Source organism: Protobothrops mucrosquamatus, unplaced genomic scaffold (genome assembly GCF_001527695.2).
Source record: "Protobothrops mucrosquamatus isolate PMUCROS unplaced genomic scaffold, P.Mucros_1.0 scaffold1886, whole genome shotgun sequence".
Lineage (NCBI taxonomy): Eukaryota > Metazoa > Chordata > Lepidosauria > Squamata > Viperidae > Protobothrops > Protobothrops mucrosquamatus.
The window spans coordinates 102,020-129,144 of record NW_015388012.1 but is presented as its reverse complement, the minus strand read 5'-3'; the positions used below and the strand labels follow the sequence as shown (position 1 = coordinate 129,144).

Sequence of the window (27,125 nt, the reverse complement as noted above, 5' to 3'; positions counted from 1 at the left end):
TGCCTCATGTTCAATTACATGATCCCATTGACCTTTTGTTCTTAAGCTATTCCAATGGGGTGAGTTAGTTCAAGACATAACAACTGATCCACGATTATCCAGTGAATTTAATAACTATTTGGAATTTCCTATCCCAAGAATTCTCAAAACATCATCCTGAGTCTAAAGATGAACTTTCATAGTGGCGTTACTCGCTGAGTATCTCACTCTTTGATCTACAAGATCAAAACATAATGGCAAAGATTATATCTCAAGAGTCCAAGGCCAAAACTATAATCTATAAAACGTAAATCAATTCTCTGATTTGTGCTGAGAAGCCAATAATAACTACTAAAGTTATAATATAAGAATAGAAATTATATAATCACTTTGGGCAGTCTTAATAGATAGCTTAGCTACAGTTTACAATCTTGAAGGTTATTCCCATATTCCAGGACATTATAGTAACCTACAATCTTTAAGTAAAAATGAGAGGGCATTGGTATCACTATTATATTCCATCTACCTCTGGATCAAAATGTTTTGATATGCCTAACCAATGGCCCAGTAGTTGACCTATCCAAATATAATATCATATTTCAAAACAAGATAGGCAGCAAATATAAATATAAATAAATAAACAAACAAACAAACATACGTATGTACATACATACATACTGATTAGGAATCTGGCTTCATTCCATAAGTAACCCTCGGTTAACAATGATAATTGGAAACAGAATTATTGTCACTAAGCAATGTAGTCATGAAATGTCACAGGACTGCATCCAGAAATCCTGGAAGTCCCTGTTTTCTCATTTACTGAATTCCACCAGTCCTCAGGTGAGAATCCACCCCGATTCAAGCCATTCCAGGTTGATTGCTCATAGCCTGCAGCCTCAGTAAGGTAAAGGACTGCCTCTTCTAGAACTACCCACATTTCTGCTCTTTTGGTCACTCTGCACAGCTGGACTCCTCTGCACAGAGCACTCCTCTACTTCAGCCTATGCTCCACCAACCTGCCACACCCACCTGACCTTCGCTGTCTTCTTCCTTCCACTGCTGATGAGACATGTCTAGCCTGGCCCTATGAAAGGCACCTTCTTCCCGTGACCATGCAAGACTTTTTTCAAATCGTGTGTGCTGTTCTCATAACCCTTCAAAGGCTGAGATTTTCTGATACCTCACTGGGTTATATCCGTCTTTCTCCAAATGACACACACTGTTCTCCAAATTGTGTGCCCTCTTCTTGCATCTTTCTCACAATTTAGAGAAAGGTGCATGCAGCCTTCTTGCAAAGCGTTAGAAGGCCTTAAAGCAGTGGTTCTCAACCTTTTTAATGCCGTGACCCCCAACCGGTCGTAAGCCGAGGACTAAACCGGTCGTAAGTCGAGGATTAAACCGGTCATAAGTCGAGGACTAAACCGGTCGTAAGTCGAGGACTACCCAACCGGTCGTAAGTCGAGGACTTTCCCTGCCCGGGAGCGCCGCACATGCGTGGTTCCGCCCCCTGCGCCGGCCGAGGCGTAGCTGGCAAGCGGCAGAGACAGAGCAGGCCGACCACCAGCTGGCCCAGCTCAAGGGAGGTAAGGCACCCGCCGGAAAAGGGGGGAAAAATGGCGGACAGCCTTGCTTGGCGACCCCCATGAAATGGTCAATTGACCCCAAATGGGGTCGCGACCCATAGGTTGAGAACCGCTGCCTTAAAGCCTTCCTAAGGATCTGAAGAATGGTGTATGGCAATTGCAGAACAACGTGCCCAGCCTCAGGAAGAAGACAATCAGATCTGCCTCACTTAGGGCCACGCTGATCATACCTTGTCAGCAGTGGGAAGAAAATGATAGCAAATGTCAGTGGAATACAGTGGAATACAGACTGGCTGGCTGTGCTGCAGGGCTTGAGGTGGTACTTCTGGGGCTGAAGTAGTGTGACAGTAATGATGCCACCTCTGTCAAGGAGTGCTGCTGAAGAAGCCTCTTGGATGAGAAGTTAAACACTGTCAAAGAAAAAAACCCAAGAAAGTACGGTTGCCTTTTAGAAAAAGCACCTTTGGAACTGCAATCTGAACCTTATGCTATCCAAAGTATAGGTAGAAAAGAAACATGCATTGTCATTACACATTTATTAAACATAAAAATCATACCAACTGCACTTTATACCAACTAAAGTGTGGATAAAGCAGACGGGGATAGATGAGAGAAGGTTCCTGCATTATTATGCCAGTTGCAAAAATTCGCATTAACAGCATAATAAAGGCTCAATCAAAGATTCAATAGTCTATAAAGACACTCAAATTTATGAGCTGTAAATACAAGGTTTGATTCAAAAAGTTTGTTCCCATCAAGATTTATCATCACCCAGTTAGAGAAACCTTTTTGCATGGTATGAACACAGAATACACATTTACAGCAAGCTGAAAGTAATCTGTACAAACTAAAGGATTTTGAAAAGTGGCAATGAGGAGCACAAAAATAATGCACATCTCAGTAAGTGTAAACAAAGTTATTATGTGATTTTGGTACTGTTAGGAAAAAATATGATAAATAAAGCCAAATCTGAACATGTTTAAATAAAAAGACAACCTGAAGTACACAATAAATTAAGTTTTCTTACCAAGTTCCTTAGAATGAGACTAGGCAAATTAGGAATTAGGTACATGGAATAACAACCCCCATTATTCCTGATTACTGGCTATGAAGTTAAAATTAATAGAAGCTATAAGTGAAATTTCTGGAAGGAATTGGGGAAGAGTTCTCTTGTTTTAGTCTGTTATAGAGCGCTCCATATGTATTCAACCACGGCCTCTAGAATTTCCATCTAGTATGATTTTGAGAATTGTCCAACATACCAAAAGGCCACCAGACGAAGGAAGCTACTCTATAGTACACAAACTGCCTGAAAAATTCCCTATAGATTTATACTACTCTTAAACATTTATAAGGGGTGGTATGCAGCCTACCTGAGCCTCAGATCTGGAGCTTTTGAAGATCAAAAGGCACCTTTAATAAGGGTGAGGGTGTGGAGCAGGGACAGGAGTGTAAAAAGTGATGATAAAAGCACACAACACTTGTCATGGAATGTCACAAAAATGAGAAGGAAATTAATGGCTGCAGAGAACAACAGGTACCATGTACTGATTCTGAAAGAGGAATCAAGAAGCAAGTACAGCTATTACACTGCACACTTCATTAAACAAGATAGAATTTCTGCATCTGCAGTCAGCTAATCTATCAACATGTCTGGTTCAAATTAGATATATAAAAAAGAGGTGAGCAATTTTTAGTCCCAGCACTACATATAGTCCTCAGCCCTGTTTGTGTGTGCATGTGCAGGAAACCTGACAACTCTTGCTAAAATTGTAAATATAATTTCTCACAATTCTGAGAGGAGGAAACACATAAAAACATGGAATGATACTTTACACCACTGGCTTGTCTGCTGCCCTTTATTTTCTAGAAATATTATGTTTCAATGCCTCTGATTACAAGAATATTGTAACATCATTTTGGCTCAGCCTACAAATCTATATACTCCAGCATTCTGTTTTTGTTCTCTGGACAACCCAATACTTTAATGAGGCCCAAATTAGATTTCTTTTTCGTTGTAGAAGGTGTAGGGTACTTCTATGTACAACTGGAAAGCCATAATGAATTATAAGCAATCCCTAGCAGATCATGATAAAATAGCAGACAATAAAATTACTATTATTTTTATTTATTACATTTATATGCCACCCATCTCCCCTATAAGCCAATTCTGGGCAGCTTACAAATCATAAAAAGATAAATGGAAAAGCAATTAAATTATTATAAGTATGCAAATTAAAAATTTAAAACTATACAAAAAACCAGGACCAAGAGACGTACGGCATGGGGATATCTTCTAACCCCATCAACCACCTCCAGTGGTGAGCACCTCCCTTGGGGCCCCATGTCAACTGGCCAAACCAAGTTTTAATCCCCTTCAGGAAGGCCAAAAAGGTGGGAGCAGTTCTCACCTCCAATGGTAGAGTGTTCCACAAAGATGGGGCCACAGTGCAAATACTAAATACTCTACCAACCAACCTCAAAGCCATATGACAACCTACAAATATCCCAGACATATTCATGAGTCTTCAGACTGTAAGTGCATGTATACAGAAGGAACAGCAAAACACAGAAAATGTGAAGTATAAGGCACTGATGATGTTATCTGGTTGGGCAATGAAAAGTCTGCAAGCAAACAACCAAGCTCAAAAAACATCAAAAACTTCTCAGTTCAATCCTGAGTGACATGCTGAATATTGTCTTCTGTTAGAATGAATTCTTTCCTTACTAGGGTTTTAATCATTTTCAGGGCATGAAGAAAACCACATTTTATTCATTATATGAAAACCACATATATACAGTGTAAGCCAACAAATCTATTTTGAAAAGAATAAACACCAGCAATTAATGAAAACATGTCAAATAAAAAGAAAATCTGTGGAACTAATTAAAAAACTGCAACATTTCTAAATACTACAAAATGCAAACACTAGTGCCCTGAAAAACCCACAATTAATGTTCACAAACTTTTTCAGTATCGTAATTCGGTGATTATTCAAATGAATAATTTACCAATAAATTTATACTTACTACGATCTCGGTCTTTAGTCAAGATACATTCTTTTATAGATTCTGTTATTCCAAGACTGGCTGCAGTAGGAAGAGGTCCAAGAAGTGATTCCAGAGCAGATGGCCTTACAGCAATTTCTTTTTCTTTTGATCGATCTTTATCAAGAAGTTCATTATAAAAGTCCATGTTCAGATGACTTGCAGCTGCTGCCAGTTCTTCATCTTCTCCATCCTCATCTCCAAATATACTTGAAATAGTATCTTCTATGCAATCTTTAATGATAGAGGATCAAATGTTATCAGATATGATAAAATTAAAAGTGCTTGATATCTATTCACGAGTTTCTTAAGATTCACAAGATTATTTTTTCTACCTTTCAACAGTTTGTTATCTGTGCTTGTCAAAGGATCAAAGTCATATCTTCAGAAAGCCAAAAGGTCTAGCTCATTTCTTCTGCACATTAATGTGTGTAATCTCTATGCAGCACATAAGCAAACATATGAATTTTCCCCTCCAAATTAGTAAATTGTGTCCAACTGTGTTTTAACATTATTTCATATTCCAGTTATAAACTGATCATTTCTCTTTAAAATGTTTGACATCCATTTTTATGAAACTCTATCAAGTATAGTAATATATTCACAATATTTAACAAATTGTGTAATATCACATACAATGTCAGTAGGCATTTCATCCTGGAAAAGAGTAATCCATGAGGGGCTCCCCGAAATGATGTCCTTGCTGCAGACAGTTCATTATCTAATGTAGCTTAAACAAGTGGCCCCCAACCTTTTGGGCACCAGGAACCGGGTCCTTGGAGAGAGGTTTTTCTGTGGACCGGAGGGGTCGTGGTTTCATGTACTGCCTGCATCTATTTGGATGGGGCTTCACTTGTTTGCACAGCCTGGTTTCTGGCATGCTGCAGCCCAGTGCCGGTCCACGGTCTGGGGGTTGGGGACTTCTGGCTTACAGTGTTACATTTACTCACATGTCTAGGAGTGGGTTCAAATTAGACCAATTTTCCAATTACGATTGGAAAAAACAGAGAATAACAACGGTAGAATACTGAAATCTCCTGAGAGTTCAGTTATAGTGGATTTTAAGCAAAATCACTGAGATATGAGTCAGGCTTGACATCACTTGAGCAATACTAAATTGTTTGTTTGTTGTTTGTTTGATTTTTATCGCTTTATTTTTTTATAAATAACTCAGGGCAGAGAACATATTTATACTCATTTCTCCTTCTATTTTTCCCACAACAATAAATCTATGAAGTGGATTGGGCTGAGAGTAGCTGATCCAAAATTACCCAGCTTTCATGCCTAAGGCGGGACTAGAATGCAGTCTTCTGATTTCTAGCCTGATGCTTTAGCCACTAAACTAAACTGCTACCCAGCTATCCAGCATACTATCTAATAATGTAATTAACATGGATATATTTCATGCCAATGATTAGTTCCTTCAAAAAAGTAACAATTACCTTTTCCTTGGTGGGACCTTTATTTTGGAATTGCCACTTGAGTTTGCATTGGCTTCTCCTTATTAAGTCTGGGGTTTCAAAATGTACCTTTTCACTCAGGATCTTGCTTTTACATTCTGTTGAAGTATATCCACCTATCTCAATAGGCTTCTGGATGCTACTAACCACTTTGTCATCACTTAATATTAAACGGGCAGGGGTCTTTTTATGGCTGTCAGCCAAACTTTTCTTGTTTTCAATTTAGCTTCCAAGATCCACAAAAGACATTCAGTGACAGCACTAGAAGGTCAGAAGCTGGGCGGGCTGGAGTAGTGGTACATTTAATCTTATCCTCGCAATAGGAAAGAGTCATTTGTAGAGCTGACACTTTCATCAAAATGGTAATTAGTGCCAGGAGTTGCAATACTATTTCTCCTTTGAAGATATAGACAGAGTCCCAGAGTTGAATAAACTCATGATAATGGGCGCAGAGCCTGCTTTATGAACATGACTGATGTTATTAGGAATTAATTCTTCTACATCTTGTATCTGAATTATTGCACTTCGATAATGAAGTACTATTCCAAGAATTGAAATCTAAACCATGTAGTAGGGGCCATCAAAGAAATAAGATTCAGCAACTGATTGTGAATTTAATTGTGCATAGTTTTAGCTCTCACTGATAGCCCCCCTCACCCTGATTACTATTATTGCTAAAATAATAAAAAGAAAGAGCAACAGCCCTACCACTGAGCCAAGATCAGTTCCCAAGACTCACCCCATATAAAAATATGAACAACTTTGGAAAATAGGGAAAACACAATTTAACAGTATCAGAAAGGAATTGTAACTTCATATTATATGCATAAATTTCAGAAACCTTGAAGGATTTAGTATGGCTCTGTATACAACAACAGCACAGAATATGTATTGGGGAAAATCTTATTAATAGCATTATTAAGAACAGCCTTAATAAACCAAGTATGTATTTAGTTGATACATTATATGAAAATATTAAAACAATACCAAAACAGCATATAGAGACAACTGCTAATAATTTCAAAAACCTAAATAACAAGAGACTGGCTTTAAGTCTTTCCTGACACTCAAAGACACATGGAGTTGTTGACAGTGATCTGGCTATTTTTATATCATTGCATGTTATAAGTTATAATAAGGATGAGAAAGCATATAAAGGTAGAATAAACCTAAAATACAATAAACCTAAAACAGAGCTGAGGGAGGCATCTTCAACGAACAGGCGGGCAGGCAGGCAGACAATTGCTGGAACAGCAGCTGAAGTAGAGTTTGGATTCAGAGGTTAGGGTCAACTCAACTCCAATTAAAGGTAGACCTTGAGATTTGATAGTAATTGGAACTGGAACTTCCATTCCTAAGCAATATAGATGTGATGAGTGATGTCAGGTGACTCACCACTTAGTAATGACAATCCCGGCACTCCCTATTGCCATCATTAACCAGATTCCACTGGACATTACCCCAATCCAAGATATTTCAGGTTTGGTCCCTTCCAGCTCTGAGCCTACCTTCCCTTCAACTCTTCCCAACTGCCTATTCCCACTCCATCTCTACCCTTTTCTCCATGCTGCACCCTGCCTTGCAGGAGGGCAAGCAGACCTAGAACTACACAGCTCTGGGGCATGCCAGGCTGTAGCTCAGAGACTTCTTAGTGTGCTCCAACTCTGCGGCTACAAGCCACAGCCACTCCAGCCCAGCAGCATAACAGGGTATGAGGTTGCAGCCACCCCAGGAAACGGGGTGATCCCAACAGCGATCCCAACAGCAAAGCTCGGACACCCCAGACTAATTCCAGCTGCTCTCACCACCTTGCACTCCGAGACACCTGCAGCTCAGTGCTCTCCCTCCCCATCTGTCTTCTTGTTCCTGCTGCTGCTAAGGTATGCCCATGCTGGCTCTTCATGAGACAGTTACTGACTATATGAGGTCATCTTCCACAGGACTCGTGAGGAAACTGCCATGCACAATGAGGTAAAAAGCCTCATGCAAAGGGCCAAGCTGGGCATGAGGAGACAGCAAAGGGCCACAGGTGATGTAGAGGTGAGCCAAAAGGACATAAATGGGGAGGGGAGATAGGTGGGGGGGAAGCAGCTAAAGAGCAATCATAAGTGCAGGCAAGCTGCCAAGTGCCCAAATTTTAATCAAATGACTGTAGGAGCACTGCAATAGCTGTAACTTTGAGAAAAGGCTATAAGTTCCTTTTGTTCAGCGCTGCTGTAATTTCAACCAATCACTGAATAAATGGTTTTAAATCAAGGACCTCCTATAATAAAATAATACACAGATATTTTCCCCCAATGTTCTGTTAAATTGAAGTACTTTTGCAATAAATAAAATAATACACTATTCTCTTAAATGTTATAATTTCATACAAAAGTGTTTACACAGTATAGCTCAAGTGATTTTCCCAAGTAGCTGCGCAAGGAGTTGGCATTCAGCCATTTAAAACTCACTACATGCCTCCATCATTTTCAGCTTTCCAAAATTCATTTTTTCTGTTGAACAATAACAATCTCTGGATCCAAAGTATTTTCACCCAGAGGTCTCCTGGATAATAGCATGGTCTGATCAGCTGAACTATAGAAAATAGAAATCTTGGCATTTGATTTTTTATTCACTTATTTTATTTATTTTTAAATTGTGAAATCAAACATTGTACTGCCACAATCACACTTTTTAAAGTATTTGTTAATATGCAAAGCTGAGGCTCAGGACAAAAATGAAGTTATTTATATATCATACTTGCATAATTCCATAGCTTCATAGCTGCAGTACCATGCCCTCACCAACTCATATGCCTTCCCTGTCCTTTCCTCTAGCAGCTGTTTGAATTCCATTTTCAAGATACTTGGGAAGGAAATCAGCGGTCTGAGGTCAGGTAGCCAGAACTAGCATAGATCACATTCAGTCTCCCTTTCCCATTAAAAAACATTCCACCAACTCACCGCTAAAAATCGCTGGTGATGATGAAAATTTTAATCCAATAATGCTTGAGGTTCTAGGTTGCAGGTGGCTATATTAAAGGATTCATACTTTTTTATATTATCCCACTCTTGCCTTATTTTAAATCAATCTTGTGGAATGCATGCCTCTATTACCAAACTGCCATACAATCATTTTCCTATTTAAGCATATTCCTGATTAATGGATTTCAGATCAACTTACCATCCTTGCTATAATTTGCATAAACTCCTTTTGCTTTGGGCCGGCTATTTTCTAATTCAATCTCTATTTCATCTTGATAGCTTGTTATTTCACCTGCCAGAAACAGAAAAATCACTAGTGGGCAAGGGAAATTGAAATGAAGGGAAAGAAAATAAACTTTAGTTATAGTCAAAAGACCATCTGTCAGTTACATATAAAAAAGGACAATAAAAAAGGAAAGAACTGAAAAATGAAATTCTCTGACATTAAAATCAAATTAGATTTAGCCTACTTCTTTAGCCTATTAAAAAGCATGTCTGTCTTTCTGCTGTCTGTTCATTTAAAAACCCCAAATCTATAGAAAGAACTTAAGAATCCTTCAAAGCAACTTTTGAAGATGGATCTGCTGATAACAGAAGAATGTTCTTTCCATACAACACCTACCAGGGTATGTATTATTAAATCTGTGCACCAGGCCATATAGCAGTACATGTGTAATTGTCTCAATTTCCCCCACCAAATAAAGGCATAAATGCTCTTGCACTGAGATGTTATTAGCTTTCCCTTCCGTTAACATGGATGGCAGAACAGTTAATCTGGCCAAAGAAAGGTCTCTCCAGTGAGGCAAATACATGACATTAACTAAATAATTAGCTGGAATGAACAATCTTCCAGATAAACTAACATGATAATAGATGACAACTGTACTCAGATTTTCTGACGATTAACATTAAACATGTTTTGGTTCACTGTTATTAAAATGAGAACTGATATTGGGCTAAGAGTTTATAATACCTTGCAATACCTTTCTTCTATGACAATAGAAAACTATAAAAAAGATCAAAACAACAAGGGATATGATAGATTTCCATTGATTAGATAAGTGATCATATAAATTTGAAAAAATAAAAAAAAATACTGACAGAATATACACTTTACCTTCTAATTCTTCAAGCTTTTTTGACAATTCCTTCTCAAGCTGGACAGGGAAAAGAGAAAAGAGATGTTAGAAATTTTTGTTCTAAGTAAATTAGGCAGTATTACCTACTGATGTTGCTGGGCCTGGGCCCTTGGGGCTTCAGCCTTCTGAGTATTTCCCTCAGCTCCAAATCTATTCCCTGGAGCCTTGAAAGTCCACTGTTGGCAATTATTTTCCCCCCTAAATTTAATTGCCAGGCAGGGGTAATTTTCAGGAGCAAGACTAGAGTTGAGAGGAGTTTGCCATTCACCTTCACTTGCCACAAATGTTCAATAGAAAATGCTTTACAGATGTGGCAATTATCATAAGTTAAATACCTTTTGTATTTCTTCTCTGCTCATTTTGCAAAAATCCTTTTGAATCAGGTCCTATATCTCTGTGATGGCATTATTCTGTGTCAAAATGTATTCAACAACTTTCAGCAGGATAAAGTTCATCTAAGGTCTGACAGAGATTTTAAAAAACCCTTCTATATGTCACAAATAAAGATTAGATTTTGAACATCTATACCCAAAGTTCTATAGAAAATATTCTGGAGGGAAATTCAATCCAGCCCCAAGATTTATTTTTTTAACAGCTGTAATAACTTATATGCAAAATTAATAATTGTTCACAAATATCTATCTCAGAAAATTGACTCAGTGACAGTCTGCATGTCTTGGCAAGCAACATTTTGGAACGAATCCAATGCAATTTGATCATAATTAATAGCAATGCTTATTTTAAACTGGACCAGTTAAAACACAGAATTTTAATGAAAGGAGAACTTGGAAGCAAGGGGGAGTTGAAACTAATTATCAAGCAAATACCTTTCCAGCTGTGGCCTTTGCTAATTGGGGTAGAAGAATGAATGTGGCATACATAAGACAAGAAAACTACATGCAATATAACAAGCTTACATGAATCATAAGAAAAATTCCAACTCTTGTAAGTCAGAATACATTTGCCAATATACTATGGGGTGAAGCATACATTGATTAGAATTTGTGCAGAGCAAGTAAACTCCAGTAAATCCACAGTAAACAATTGCAACAGTTTTGCAGACAGAGTGTACACTTTTTCCCAACTCAGACTGATGATCTTTAATTTCATTCAACTGTGGTCGAGAATGGAGATTTCCTGGACAAGTCCCTGCAATTTTCTTGGCAAGATTTTTCAGAAGAGGTTTGCCACTGTCTCCTTTCCTAAAACTTAGAGAATGTAACTAGTCCCAACTCCACAAATCTGGGACCCATGACTCTCAGCCTGTATTACCCCTAACTTGAACCTGTCTACTGAGGAAGGAGCAGAACTACGGCAAAACAGTGCCTCCAATCCCCAATCCCACAAAATGATCAAGTACAGTACTATATCAACTATAGGACTATGTTCAATGTGTAAAAAAAAGGCACTGAGAGATCTAAGAGGACTAGGTCCAAATTAACCATTGCTGTTTCCATCCCATTCCTGATTGAAAAGGTTTTAGGTAAACTACTTCATCTAGGCCAGAGGTCTCCAACCTTTCTGGGCTCACAGCCCGGAGGGAAGGAGAGCAGCTTCCAAATTGGTGCACGCACACAAACAAGGCAAAATACCACCCCTCTCTGTAACAGCCACTGGTGCGGCACTAGCATCGTTGTTCACACATGTGGCATGCACAAATGGGCCGCGCACACCCACCCAGCACTAGCGGCCCCATTTGCGCCCGTGTACATGCGCAAATGGGGCCCCGGGCACTAATGTGAGTGGGGGGGGAATGCATGCCTACGCATGCGCATCGGCCAGCCATTTCCATGGCCCACTGGCCAAGAGCTGCAGCCCAGTCCAGGGCCACGGCCCATAGGTTGGAGACCCCTGATCTAGGCTACTCCATAGTTGATCCACAACTATCATTTCAACAAACTTCCCTAAAAAGGGAAAGTTGGAGATCTGGTGATCTTATCTAAAATCTCCAAGTCCAGGGATGATTCCTCTAAGAGGCAAAATACCACCTCTCTCTGTAACAGCCACTGGCAACTCCCCTCCCGTAAAAAGGCATGAAATCACATTATCCGTTTGACCCAAAGACCTAGAACTGACACAGTGCATGCCCATATATGTGACTGAGAACTGCCTTTCTTGTACATTCAGTACATTAGGGAAGGAACATCCAAATGGGATCAGATGAGATATTGGCAATGATACCATAATAGTGGATTCTAATAAAGAGTCTTGTTGCCATTGTATAAACAATATCAGGTGTAAGCTACCCTACCTCTTCTGAAGAGAGTAGCTTCCTCCACTGTGTCGCACAGACACAGGAGAAAAAAAAGTAACCAGCTAACTGCTTTGAATGTCGTGTGTCTGTCTGTGTCTTTGTCTGTTTGTGTCTATTCACATTTAAAGCCAAAGTATTGGTTGAAATTCTTGTACTATTATTTACTAATCAGTGCTCAGAAATACTTGAATCTCAATTGTACATTTCCAGGTCTGATTGCTGCTAGAAATATCTGACAGCTGTTTTGCAAAAGTCTCAAGTGCTTTAAGAGAAATTTCAGCCAAAAAAAATAATTATATTTTTTAATGATCAAAATAAGAAATAATTCAAACAGATTCTGATATTTCTGTTGTTTAGAATGTTTTTATTGAATTAGATTCTGATGCAGTGAGGGAACTGCAGCCATTATTACATAGTTTACTGGTGTTACCTATGCTTATACTATATATATGGGGGGGATTCTGTCACTTCGGGCTTCAGATGTGAAAGAAGTGTAGGATAATATTACAAAGATAGCATGGCAGAGCTTTATCTCTCCTATTACAAAAGGAATTAAGAATTAGGGAATGAACAACTGAAAGATTCACCTGCTGAATCTTTATCTTTCGTTGACCAGCTGTAAATGAAGGAGGATCACATTCCTCTTCCAGGTCAATGGTCATGAACTCATCTATTGTTAGCTGACTTGCAGGTGTATCTTCAAATTCTGTAAGTCTAAAAGCATACATTAAAAGATTAATGGATGACTGTCACAATATACAAGCCAAAATTTACATACAATTTTTTTCATAAGTAAACTATATATCTCTGTAGTCTTGGTGCTCTCTGAGCTTGTTTACTTGCAGACATTTCATTTCATTCCTGTATCCCATTCCAGCAAAACCAATGACCAATATGCAAGATAGGCAAGCAAAATCTTCTTCCTGCACATTTTTCAAAATGTAAACATCTTGTCATTAAGCCAGTTTTACTTAAGAAATCATTATAACCTACTTTTGCAAGCAAGTTTAACTTATGTTAAGATGTCTAAGCCTGAAATGACAGTCTTCAGCTTTTAAATCTTTTCTGAGTCTGAAGAACGCTGGTAGTATCTTTTTCAAATAACTAATTTTATTTAAAGACATAAGCTCCACACCTCAGCTCATCAGATCCACAGAGTGACTAGACAGATTTAAATTAGGATGAGGTGGGGAAGGAAAGGACTGTTGCTTATGCAGATGCAGATTACATTCAAGACAGATTATAATAACCTATCATCTAACAACTAATATGTCAAAAACTCATTATGTTAATTAACACTTTCTGAGATTGCCTGAAACTGATATATAGGAATCCAGAAATCTCTTATTTAATGCTGCCGTTAAAATCTCTTTTTTCCAAAACAATCACTGAGAGTTCTGCCATTGGAAGTCCTCAGAAGCTGAAATGTTTGTTCTTTCTAAGAGAATTTAACCATTAGCCTATCAATTTGTCTAAAATATTTATGTTGAACCAACATAAGCATTACTTTAAAAATATATATCCATCTTGATGGAAAAGTTCATTTTCACAACACTCATTATTCTGCATAAACAGGGGTATTTCTTATTGTTCTCTTTAATATGTTTCATCTGGATAAAGTATTTTTAAATGTTCTTACCTACTAAAGTAAATATTTTCCTGAGGATAATAATCCCCATGTATTTAATAGCTTCTGGACATAATACCTATTTTTTTTTTCCTGCAACCACTGGAATCTTCCCACTAATTGGCATAATACAGGTTTTACATTATTAAAATATATAGCCTTCTATACAGTAATAATACTTATATAGCTGTTGTTATACACACACATATGCAAACATATACATTTACATATATAAATAATATTAAAAACTAGTGTTTTGTTAAGAAACATTAACTACAATTTTAATGATGTTAATTATTGTGTGTGTGTCCTTTTTTGTTTCTCTAAAAGAAGAGAGTAGAGTTAAAATAAACATAGAAATACAGGCTATAAAGACATTAAAAATGATTCAAAAGAGAAGAGGATTAGAGGGAAAAAGAAGAGGATTAGATGTCTTGGAATATAATAAAATTGCCTTCACGTAGATATGTATTTAACAGAAATTTAGCATGGCAATAAGGCATATGACTTATTAGCAAATAAATTAAAAAAGAAAGCTCCTCAGATTAAAATAACCCAGTTAAAGTATATTCAGAGAGAAATGTTAAAATAAATAAATAAAATGAAGTATACAGCTTTATGCTAACTGTATTCATCAGAGCATGTACACTTAAATAAAATAAATTATTTTCTACACTCAATTACCGTCACTTCTAGATAAGAAGTTCATATAAAATATTGCAACCAACTATCTTCCAAAGAAATAGAACAAGTAATTAAATAAAGTTGGTAGTATTACTGTAACTGTTTATAAAAATATTTCAAAAATAATTGCCCTCTATTTTCATTTGTTTGTTTGACTGAGTACTACAGGATAACCCCATCTCTGATTCATATTATCAAGTCTGGTTAGTCATGATACCAAAAAGAACAAAGACAGAGAGCTGAATCCTATCAACCAACTGAAATTTGAATAAAATCAAAGGATTTTTATAATTTATTTGGCCAAAAGATTAAGCAAGTTTATACAAATTTGGAACAAGATAGATTTACTAACGGTGGACAGATAGCAGATTCTATTAGAATTTTAAATTGTATTTTTAATGAGAAATGCATCAAAAATCCACTAGTCATTTTAACTTTAAATATTAAAGTTTTTTGACCAACTATAATGGCCCTATCTATTTCAACTTGTATATTAGTATCAAATGGGAAAACTTAATCTCATTCAACAGTTACATAGTAAAATCTCTAGTTTAGATTTAGATAATTTTTTGCAATTCAGAGTATTTCACAATATGAGAGGTAGATTAGCACCTTTTTTACATGGAACCTTGTAGGGTAGGCAAGGCAGGTTGTATAACATGTGTGAGTTCCGGCACCTTTTTTTTTTTTTTTACAAAAAAAGCACTGGTTAAAATACTTAAGCATTGCAAGTAATTACATAAAGGGGAATTAAAATGTCCTTTAAATTAATTAGATTAAATAAACTGAGTTACATCTTGTAATGTAAAGTTATATCTTGTTGTGTTCTCAATATGAAGTTGAGATCAATTTTTATTTCTGGGACATATTGCTGATATCAAGATATCTTTATTACCTAAGTTCTTGTATCTGCTTTATCTGTCTTCATCCACAATTGCTTCATAGCTTGGGACCAGCTCAAGAGAAGGCCATTTCCCATATGCTATATAGACCAGAACCCCACAACCTTTTGGGCACAAGGGACCAGTTCCATGGAGAAAAGTTTTTCCACAGACTGGAGGGGACATGGTGTTGTGTGCTACCTGCATCCTGCCGATGGGGCTTCGCTTGTTTACATGGCCCGGTTTCTGGCATGCCACGGACTGGTGCCAGACCGAGGGTTGGGGATCCCTGATATAGACCTTTGATACAGATGGGAGGAAATTTCAGGGGGAAAAAATCTGTCCTGTAGATTCTAATTTCCAAATAAATTTGTAATATTAGAAATGCAAGCCATGTAGGGCATTAAACATTAAGCCAATGTCTTATACAGTGCTTTGTGAGCAACTGGCAATCAGGCAGATGCTATCTGGTTTCTTGATGTGATATAATTAACTGCACTTCTGGATACTTTTAAAGAGTAAATCCATTTTAATTTGGAGGGTACAGCACACACATATTTGGTTATATGACCGAACGTTCACTGATACAATGTTAGATACAGCCTACACAATGATAGTCAACATTGATACCATTCTGTAATCAGTAATCTTCTTATTTACAACTAGCTGTACCCGGCCACGCGTTGCTGTGGCTCAGTCTGGTTAAATGGAAAAGAAAGAAAAGAGAAAGCGCACGTTTGTAATATGTTTAATTTCACAATGCTTGTGGGTATACAATATTTTTTGTTAGCGTGTGTTACTTTTACGTCCAACAGATGGCACTGTTTTTCAAAAAAGCATGTTTTTACCTGTCACAGGTGTGACATCTATATAATAGTAGGTATATAAAAACACGCACGTATTCAAATGCAACGTTGTGTCAAAATTTCAAAGCAATCAGTGAAGAACTTTCGGAGATTTAAGTTTTGAACAAACGAGCATTTACATTTTTATTTATATAGATAAGCATGTCTCATCTACTTTTGCTTAAGGTGCAAGGAACAGTGTGCTAATCTGTTAATCTATGCTGCTCCTCATACTGCATCATAAAGTGTTTCTCAAAAACTAATTAAATAATTAATTGAATAATTAAAATAAACTAATAGCAGCTATAAATTTAAACAATATAAAACATATTAACAAAAAGGAAACCAACATTGTATCGTACATCGAAAATTCATATCAGTAAGATGTGATGGGACAGATAGACAGTCCAAGCAGGTTCCTAAAGGATCTGATACTAGGCATTTCACAAACTTCAGAAAAAAGACCACTTCAGAGGAAGTACCCCAAAAAGGCATCCAGTGAGTAGCTACATAGATTTTGCTAATCTTGGCACACACAGGTGGACATTTTGAGGACTTTGGTAAACATATATATCTGTCATTGCAAGGGTGATATCTTCTCATAGGACCTTACATGTCAAAAAGTAAAATGGATAAGGCATAAAAAGATTGAACAACTAAAAAGACCTCCATCAACAATTTTAACAAGTGGGCAGCTTTTGCTGAGAAGACAATGGCTTTCAATGCAATAATGCAATAAGCATGCTCTTTACTTTGAATCCAAGGATGGTTGATCCCCATTTATGGAAGAAGAACATGTCCCTATAGGACAGTGGTTCTCAACCTTTTTAATGCCGCGACCCCCCAACCGGTCGTAAGTCGAGGACTAAACCGGTCATAAGTCGAGGACTAAACCGGTCGTAAGTCGAGGACTTTCTCTGCCCGGGAGCGCCGCGCATGCATGGTTCCGCCCCCTGCGCCGGCCGAGGCGTAGCTGGCAAGCGGCAGAGACGGAGCAGGCCGACCACCAGCTGGCCCAGCTCAAGGGAGGTAAGGCACCCGCTGGAAAAGGGGAAAAAAATGGCGGACAGCCTTGCTTGGCGACCCCCATGAAATGGTCGATCGACCCCAAATGGGGTCGCGACCCATAGGTTGAGAACCGCTGCTATAGGACATGAAAGTATATATGTTCTGCATCTACCAGATTTTTTATTAAAAAGGCAGACGTCCTCACCATGCAAAACCATGATTTGTACTGTTCATAATACATTTGATCATAATAAATATTCATTGGTACATGCCATGAGGAAGAAATTCTTGGAGACCCATTTCTTCCTTTCTTATTTATACATCAATGTAGTCATTTGGCAAAAAAATGAAGCAACAGAATCAGATGAAATGTAATGACTTTGTGACTCTAAAAGGCAAAAGTGATGTGGACTATTGCCTAAGGAATGAGCATGAAAATACTGAGCATTGCCTGAAATATTTATTATCAAATAGCACTTACTCTAAAGAAAGAGACTTTTTCTCATGTCTTACTGGAAGAAAATTAAGATGGTACCTAAATTGGATCATTGTCCATCACAATGGCAAAAAGTGTACAATTCACCCAGTGATACAATTTCATCATTTTACATATTTCAGGACACTACTTAATTTAGAAAAAAAATTGGTCTGTATCCAATGAAATTCATAGCCAGATACCAAATAAAGCTACATTATTTCCATTCATAACCAACATTCTTTTTTTTTTTTGATAACGTCACAAATTCCAATGTCAGGCATCTGCTTGACAGCTGATTTAAAATCTATCATAATTGACACATATCTACTAACCACCAATATTGTATGATTTTTTTTTCTCCCAGAGATATATAATATAACCTTATCTTGTTTAATACAAAGCTCATGATAAATTTCAAAACTTGGCACACTACACAATAAAAAACTGAACAACATGCTTTTCCACCCTTGAAAGCATCTTTTGTTATTTTGCAGAGGGCTTGCTAGGATCTGTAATTTACATGAACTCATTTACTTCTTCACAGGCCTACAGCTGAAGCAATTGTCATTTTATATAAATGCATTATGCATTCTCCAGTGACTACCAATGCAGGCTAAAGATGTGTATAGCTTATAAAGTAATACTAGAGGTTGAAATGCCTTCAGTTCTTGGCTACAAGTTCATGCAACAACACATGCCTTTTATCCAATGTACCCACCCTTACATTCTATGCTGAGAAAATATTCATGGCTTGTGCTGAGAGGATCAGGAAGTAGAAATAACCACACTGTTACATCCTAAGCAATATTTCAGAAACACAGTGACATTAATAGAATACAGGCATGAAGGAGCACATCTATATTCCAAACCAGAATGTTCTTGGGTGCCATCTTCCTCTTCTTATCTGGAATCGAGAGTTCATGCTATCCTCTTGTTCCAAGCCCCAGATTATGGACAGGAACCTTTCCCATGTAGTAAAAGTTACATGGACTCCACTCATCCAGCCTAGTCACTGGTTTCCGCTAAGCAGGACTCAAGATAGAAATTTCCTTATCAAGCTGAGAGTTTGGCTGTATAGGCACAGTACAGTACATCTAGCCCTTGACTTATGACCATTTGTTTAGCCACGGTCTATTATTACAAGGCTTTGGAAAGGGTAATTCCTGGTCTGTAAAGCACTTCTGGCCATCGCAAAATACTGTACTGCCACTCCTGTGGTCATGTGATTGTAATCTGGGTGCTTGGCAACCTGGTCATACTTATGACCGGGTGCCAAGCACTCCACAATCATGTGATCACCATTGGCAATCTTTTCTGCTGGCTTCCCCAGAAAGGCAAAGTCAACAAAGCAGCTTGCAACTTGGAAGGTTGCAAGCTGCTACTGTCTACTGAGAGAATTCCTTCTAGTCTCTGAGAGCTGGCTGAAAGAGCTGCCTACCAAGGGGAGCTGAACTTTTCTGGCGAGGTGCAGAAAAGGAACTCAGATCTTGAAAACTTGATACTCCATTCCACTGGAGGACTTACCTCCCACATATTGGGGGGGGGGGAGCTGAACTCCTTCAGCAGGCAACTCTTTCAGCCATCCCCCAGAGACAAGAAGGACCTGAAATCCGATCAGAGAGCAGAGGCAGTGCAATAAGATAAGGATCGTGAGGTGTCTCAGACAGGTGGGGGAGGCAGAACCCAAGGGTTTCTTTGCTCAGGGACTGAAAATCCTGCTTGGACTTCAGTGGAGAGGATTTTCAGCTTCTGAGTAGAGAGGCAGCACAATAAAGAAACGAACACACAGGAGGATGGGGAAAGCCCATGGCCACACATGAGTATCTCTCCACTCAGGGCCTGAAAATCTTACATGGATTTCAGCAGGGAAGATTTTCAGCTCCTGGGCCTCCTAGTGCCCCTCTCCCCAGTCATCCCACATTCCTAAACTGGGATTATGTCCACTTAACAACTTATAAGATTATTTAACAATTGCAACCAGGAATGCCAGGATTGCAGTTAAGTGAAGCACTCGCGTGAGCATCTTACTTAAACAGCCACTTTGTTCAACAACTGGTCAAAAAGTGAGGACAACTGCATGTCTCTAGTCTATAGCTTGTGATCTCAAGTTCCTGGCTCTCATCTCACAATTGCCTTTATCACAACTCTGGCATTGGTCAAAAATGGACTTTTGTATCTCTCATTTTCTTTATATACTGTAAACTTTCTTGACTCCATGTCACACTAAATTTCTGAGAGAGATTTATTTTAGAGACACTATTTAAAATATGAACCCTCTTTTTGTGACACTCGAAGCCTCTTCTGGTAAAAAAATACTTAAAAGTGACAACACTTTTCTGATACACTGAGATGGGAAACACATGAAAATTAAAATGCAAGCGCTAAAATAGGCCTATCACAATTAAAAAACGACAGGAAGCTTCTAGAGCATTTTTCAAAACTTAATACATCCACAAGTGTGATGGGAGCCCACGTGCCCACAGCCTTCTCCATTGATTGTCCGCGCTTGATTTAACTATATTATTTAAAGGCAAACTATATGCTGAATGGAAATCAAGAATCATATTGAAACAAACTAAAGGCTCCTCCTCTTATCAGCACTTTTTTGGGGGTTAAAAACAAAGGATTTTTTTTTGTGTGTAATCCATGAATGCCAACTCCTGAGCTCTGTAGAAATTAGGAATTACTGTCCTTTCCCTTATTGAGATAAAACTCTTAAACTGCTTGCAGAAGGCACATATTTTCACTAAACTGAATCTCAGAGGAGCTAACAGTTTGATTCACATGTAAGAGACCAATATTTAGCTACTTTTGATTCTCATTGTGGGAGGTGTAAATTTATTCCTATCATTGCTATGTTGATTCATTTGACCATGTTGGATAACTGCAAATATGAGTCTGATACCCAGCAGTCTTTCTTACCAACTATCTTCTCTCCTGCAAACATTTTCTATTTTGCCTTAGGAACCATTCTTTTACAATCTAGTCCAGAGCATAAAGGCAACTTACTCTCTTGTTCCTTCTTTCTTTCCAAACAAAGGGAACTATGTTATTTAACAAGGAAGCATAACAGTATAGGTAACAAATTCTCAAAGGACTTCAATATCCAACAGAAGTTCAGATTGACTAAAAAAAATTGAAATACTTATAAATTGCTCACAAACTCACACAGTGCCAGGTCAGTGGGCACATTTTTTTTCTTTGTTTGAACTTCAATCTCTCTTATATTCTAACTTGCAGAACAGTTAGGTTGAAGGTTTATCACACAAGTTAGAGTATTTCTTACCCCCTATATTCTGCACCCAAAAACTTTCTTTTCCTCTGACACCCATGAGTGACAAGAGAAATTGTTTCCCTAATTCAGCAATCCTACATAGTACAGAAAGATCCATGTATATCCATAGAGATAATCTTCAGGGACACCTTTGCCCATCTTTCCTTGAAGAAACAGGTATTGTGATTCTGGCATGGCAGCCAGCCATCTGGACACTGAAATATTTAAAACGATTTTAAATTTCTTTTTAATTTCTTTTCCATGACTTGCCCAGTTGTGACTTTGACCATCTGAATTGTTATATCCCCTTTCCTCCACATAGGAGGGTTGGGATACAGTTTCCTTGGACATTCTATCTGATTTATCAAATGTTACCGATCTGGATACCCTCTTGGAGATAGATGATCTCTTTTCTCAAAACATAATTTCCTGTTATCACCCCACTTCTGCCTCTGAAATGGCTCAACTGATCATTCAGTAAGTTTTCCAGAACCCATTATCTCGTTTCTGAGCAGGGCCCACAACTCATAGCATCTTTTGGGAAACTCTAGAAAACTCCAGCTATTCTTGCCCATCATCAATAATCAAGCAGAAAATCTGGGAGCACAAATGCTTCCTTAAAACAAAACATTCACTGCCATGTAAAGTACCAATCAGACAACTGACTTCACTTTTTACATGTAGCTGAGTTTGCTAATCACAACTCAGTTTGTGCCTCCACTCAGATTTCACCAGTTCAGATGCCTAAGGTTATCGCCTACTTTTATTTGCTGAACATTTCTTGCTTTCTTTCATTCCATAAGAAACATATTTTTCCAGGATCTTCAAACCACTTAGGATCAACTGGGTTGCACCCAAGTTTGATACAAGCATCTCTGTCAAAAATAACAACAACAACCCACATTGTTGCTAAAAATCACATCTGGCTTTCTTTCTCCCCTCCACAGAATTATTTAAAAAGTTGAACAACAAGCTTATTAATCCATTTCCTCTAACTGGGCAGATCAGTTGTTCTGTAGCTTCCAGTCACAACTGAAACTACATGCATTTTTTCACTCATTCACTCCTGGTCCTGAAATCTTACTGCCCTACCACTAATGCCACTCCATCTTCAGAGAAGAATGAGTTGATGTAGGAGGAAAAGACTGGAGTATTTAATTCCTTAACCACTGTAGGAGGCAATCATTCCTTGGAAAGAGTTCCAGGTTGCTAACTATTGTGGGTTGCCTGACTGGCCAGGCAATCAGGGGTTGACATTTGCCAGCAGTTCTGACTCCAAGGGGGATGCGGAAAGAGTTATTTGTACAAGTAATGAAGGAGACTACTCCAATTCAAAATGGGAGAGAGTTCTGGAGTCTTGTTGACAAATAGTAAAGATAAAAAATACTACTATTTCCTTCTATCCAACCTCAGTGGAAGGAGGGAGAGATCCCAAACTAGGCAGATCTCTTCAGCTAAACAGGAAATGGGAATTTTCCTTTCTGTTATCCACAGTTAGGATTGCTCTGAAAGGGAGATGTCAACAGCTCCATCAAAGAAATGGAAATGGAACAAGGGGGAAAAAAACATTCTAGCCATCAAAAGTCAAAAAGAGAAAGGGAAAGAAGTGTTGATACCTCCAGATTTAAAGAGAAATAAAAAGAAGATATGGAAATGGTATAAAGAGTGAAGTTGTTAACACAAGAACCAAGAGTTCCTTAGCTACTGAGAATGTTATGTTATGATAAAAATGTATCAGTTGCCTCACAATGCCAGCAAAGGAACAGCCAATAATCTGTTGATTCAGAAAGATGGAAGAGTTTAGAATTAGCATCCGGGAGCACAAGTGTGTGTGGGGGACACGCACATACACACACACAAACACAGACAAACAAACTTTGACACTAGTCAAAGTAGGAAGATAGGGAGATCTATTTGTGGTTTCATTCTTGTCTGCAAGAAAGAAACTAAACTAATTGTATCAGCTTTCTGCTAAGTAAGCCAGTTTCACAGTATCTAGAGATTTCTTATATGCCTGTGGGAAGCTGCTGTATATGGAGTAACGCCACTGATCCAACTAAAAGAGTATTGGTTCAAACAGGGGCCCTTCTTTGCCTTAGACAGAGATTCCAATTACTGAATTTAGAGATTTTGAATTTAAAGCTTATTGTCAAGAGTTCCTCTCTGGTAGTCTATCCTGAGAAAAACAAGTGAGAAGTCTATGCAGAAATTTCCCAGATAAAATCTCAGGTAACTTGTCAAAGACATTCAGTTCCATAAACAGATTCTTGCACAATTTAAGAGAGCTACACGAAACAAGTACTTATTAATTCAACCACCTTCTACTTAATGACATTTTAAGAATCTAAATAGCTCAAGAAAAAAATATTGAGCTCAGGGAAGTTTAGTGAGAAAGATTTGTTTTGAATATGCCCTCTATAAATGCAATATAATGTGAGGTTACTTGAGAAACATCAATCATGTTTTATGGATCTGTGATAAATACAGCTATAATTATAGATCCTGGAAAATAATTCAGCTGTCACGTTTACCTTGTCAAAGTAAATAACACTGTCAATTTAGTTGATGTGCAAGACCTGAGTAAACATTTCAAAGCACAAATTTTGTACTCATGCTCCTTCATTTTAAACAACTGCTCAACTGAATGTGCTTCTTTTGCAATTCAATGCATTTGCTATCACTCAAATAAAATGAAAACTGTATACCAATAATCCTTCTGAATCATTTGGAACTGTGGAAAATATCTTACTAGCTGTAAGCTTTATTACTGCCTTAAATCAGCAGGTCTTAAGCTTAAATAAATTATAATGGTGGTTTTCAAAGAGAGTTTTTACTATGCTTTAACTTGCTCTGAGGCTTATAAATTCATAGAGGATAAGTCCACAAATCAGGAGGTTGATCAACTAAAAACCATTCAATTAGAATGACAAGCCTTTCAGTCTACTGATGGCTGTAAGTCTTGATAAGTCAAGAAGCAGCATGCTTCTAGTCAAGATTAATATAAAGAAGTGGGAGATAGTTATTGTCTTGATTCTGAGTTTTCAAAAGATATCTAGCCAGCTACTGTGAGAAATAGGATGCAGAATTAGTTGGATCCAGGTCTCCTAAAGCTCCAAAGGCTCTCCAGAATAATTCAGTTTTTAATAACACTTACAAAAAACTAGTAGCATGGGGGCCGATCATATTTCCAGAAGTGGCTGTTCTGTAATGCAGATGCATCAATTGAAAACCACTGATGGTCCCCCATCTTCACAAGCTGATGATGCAAGTTCTCTTAGGATATATGAATCAGGTGCAAGACAATACTACCGGCTTCTAGCTGGTTTCTAGCTCCAAAAATTCCTATTTGGGTAAATGGATTTCGACTTACAACCACAAGATTTGCATTACGCCACTGTAAACATGATCATAAAATCAGGTTGTCACATGAGTTCCTCAACTTATGACTGCCATGAATTATGATTGAAATTCTGGTCCCAATTATGATTGTAAGTGGAGGACTACCTTTAAAGTAAATTGTAAATTGTAGGACTCCAGATAAGTACTGATGAGAGTATGTTTCAGAAATGTTCTGAAATAATAGAACCTTGACGGAATGATATATTAGAAAGTTGCACAGTTCTCCCTCAGACTCATCTCGTATTATTACACTATCACTATTCACTAATGCACAATGTGTAACTACCTCCAGCCTTTGGCCACCTATTTTAATGTGAATTAACTTAGATGATCCAAATTCATTCTTTCTGACAGATGTTTTAGCCTTTTTCTTCATAATTAAATATATACCTTCACTTCCGTTCAGGTATGAATCAATTCCATGCCATAGATCAGATCACTTGGATTTCATATTTTTTCCATCCTTCTCCTTTCTCTTGGTTTCATAGATGCATAACAAATATTTTTGATTTCTTGTATTTCCTTTGATCATTCATATGCTTTTTCATATATTCCTCTTACATTCTAAGTCACAATCTTCTATATGCATATATTGTGGTCATCATCAGATGGACTCAAAATATAGAACTCTGTTTGCCTTCATGACTTTGATCAATTGACACTTTCACACAAAATTATTTTAATATGATATAGAAGGTATAAACTAGGTACTAATACCAACAGTAGCTATGTCAAATGCAGCATTATTTGCCAATAGTAAGGACAACACCAGCCAGCTTTGTCACATTTTGGCTAGTATGACACAAAAACAATCAATGTCAAGTTTTATTCCAAGCATGTCAATTATTCTAGGCAAGGTAGGACCTCAAATCCAGAGACTACCTGCAAGTCACCTTCCAACTGCCTGTATCCCATCAATGATACACATGCAGGATGCAAAACATTGTACATCATTTTACAGTAAGACAAAGATATAAATCCAAGATGCCTAGAGCAACAATTCACCTCAATTTATGTATCAAAAAAGACTGCTCAATGGTGTGCTATGAAGAACAAGTTTAAATGAAATTATTTGATCCATTAGTTGACAGGAGTTACATGATAAAGCAGAGAATATAGGAGGTGCCTTAGCTATACTGGATAAAAATTAAAGGCAAATTCCCTATAACCTTTGCCTATGCTTTCATAGCATGGGACATTAAAGGTGATATTCCTCATTATTTGCTCATCATGCCTCTTTAGCAACCACTATAAAACGTTTAGCTCCGATATCAAAAAAGGAAATGGGCTTGACCAACCCCCTAGAAAATTTGTTTCCTAAGAATAGGATGACCTTTGCAGCTGTGACAGTCTTTATTTGAGCAGCTGCTCAAAGCCATGTCAACTTTTTGATTTATGTAAGTAATGAGGGTTATGTTTTACAGATTTGTTTACTTCAGAAATTTTGTGATCCTTGGGCCATGTTTATTATAGGCTTTTTATCTTCTCCTACATAGTTTATTTATACAAATGTTATACATTTGTTTATTTATTTATTTGTTATTTTTAATATGTATTTTAACTCAGTGATTTTTGCATTGTGTGAGGCTATGACTTATAGTTATAATAGTAGAAAAAATACTATCAAAAGTAATATTGGAGTATATTGATAAATAGCAATCATTCAGTTAAACTATTTCTATTAATTTCAATGATTTAAAGCAAAATTTAAACTTACTTTGTAAACACAGTAATTCAAAATAAATAGGCTAACACTGGAATTCTTTATTTTCTAGTAAATAGAAAAACAGGAAGTTTTCTGTTACAACGGAACTTAGGGTTCCCTGTAAATGCAAATTATTAAAGAGTAAAATTGGTGTTACAAAATCATTAAGTTTGACAAGAAAAAAATAAGAAACTACATTTTATATCTAAAACAATAAGAATACCCTGACATCACTATCTTGCAATCTGAAATATGGAGCATCAAAAGGAAATTTTTAGTCACGGAATACTTGTATTACACAAACCCAAATTACATTATTTCAGAAAGTTGATACATTTGCATAAGCTGTGCTCTTGAAATTAAACAGTACTGGGGTTTAGTAGAAATCTTTTATCCTCAGCAAACTGAATGGAGAATCAGCTTCCATTCTATCTAGCCGCAAAAAGTAAATATGTCCTATGAATTTTATTTAAACAATCCACAACACCAAAGTCTAAGTTTCCCAATATTTATGTTCAATTTATTACTTTAAATAATAAAAAACAAAATTAAAAATAAAATATTATAAAGCTATTAAATCTTTATATCCCTGTAGAAACCATGACATTTGAAACAGCTGTCCTAACCACTAGTATTTTGCAAAGATTTTGCACGAAGCTCCCTTTTCCGAAGGATGTCATTCCCCATTTATTTCAAAATAGGCAGGTACTTTATACATACAAAAAAAAATATTTCCAGAAGTAATTTATGGAAAAGCGTGCAGGTTCAGGTGCACCTGATATATATGTGGCC

General features: G+C 37.3%; 1 protein-coding gene across 1 annotated transcript in view; it reads right to left on the bottom strand.

Moving 5' to 3' along the window:
• The window catches only part of BRF1 (BRF1 RNA polymerase III transcription initiation factor subunit), a gene marked incomplete at its 3' end in the record, with an annotated part of 159,380 nt that overhangs the window by 36,540 nt on the left and 95,715 nt on the right, over positions 1-27,125 (bottom strand). The window contains exons 8-11 of the mRNA XM_015823490.1: positions 13,020-13,146; positions 10,157-10,196; positions 9,239-9,331; positions 4,596-4,847 (exon numbers count right to left, since the gene is read on the bottom strand). Of these exons, the coding sequence (XP_015678976.1) occupies positions 4,596-4,847; positions 9,239-9,331; positions 10,157-10,196; positions 13,020-13,146 (512 nt within the window). The remainder of the gene's footprint in view (positions 1-4,595; positions 4,848-9,238; positions 9,332-10,156; positions 10,197-13,019; positions 13,147-27,125) is intronic.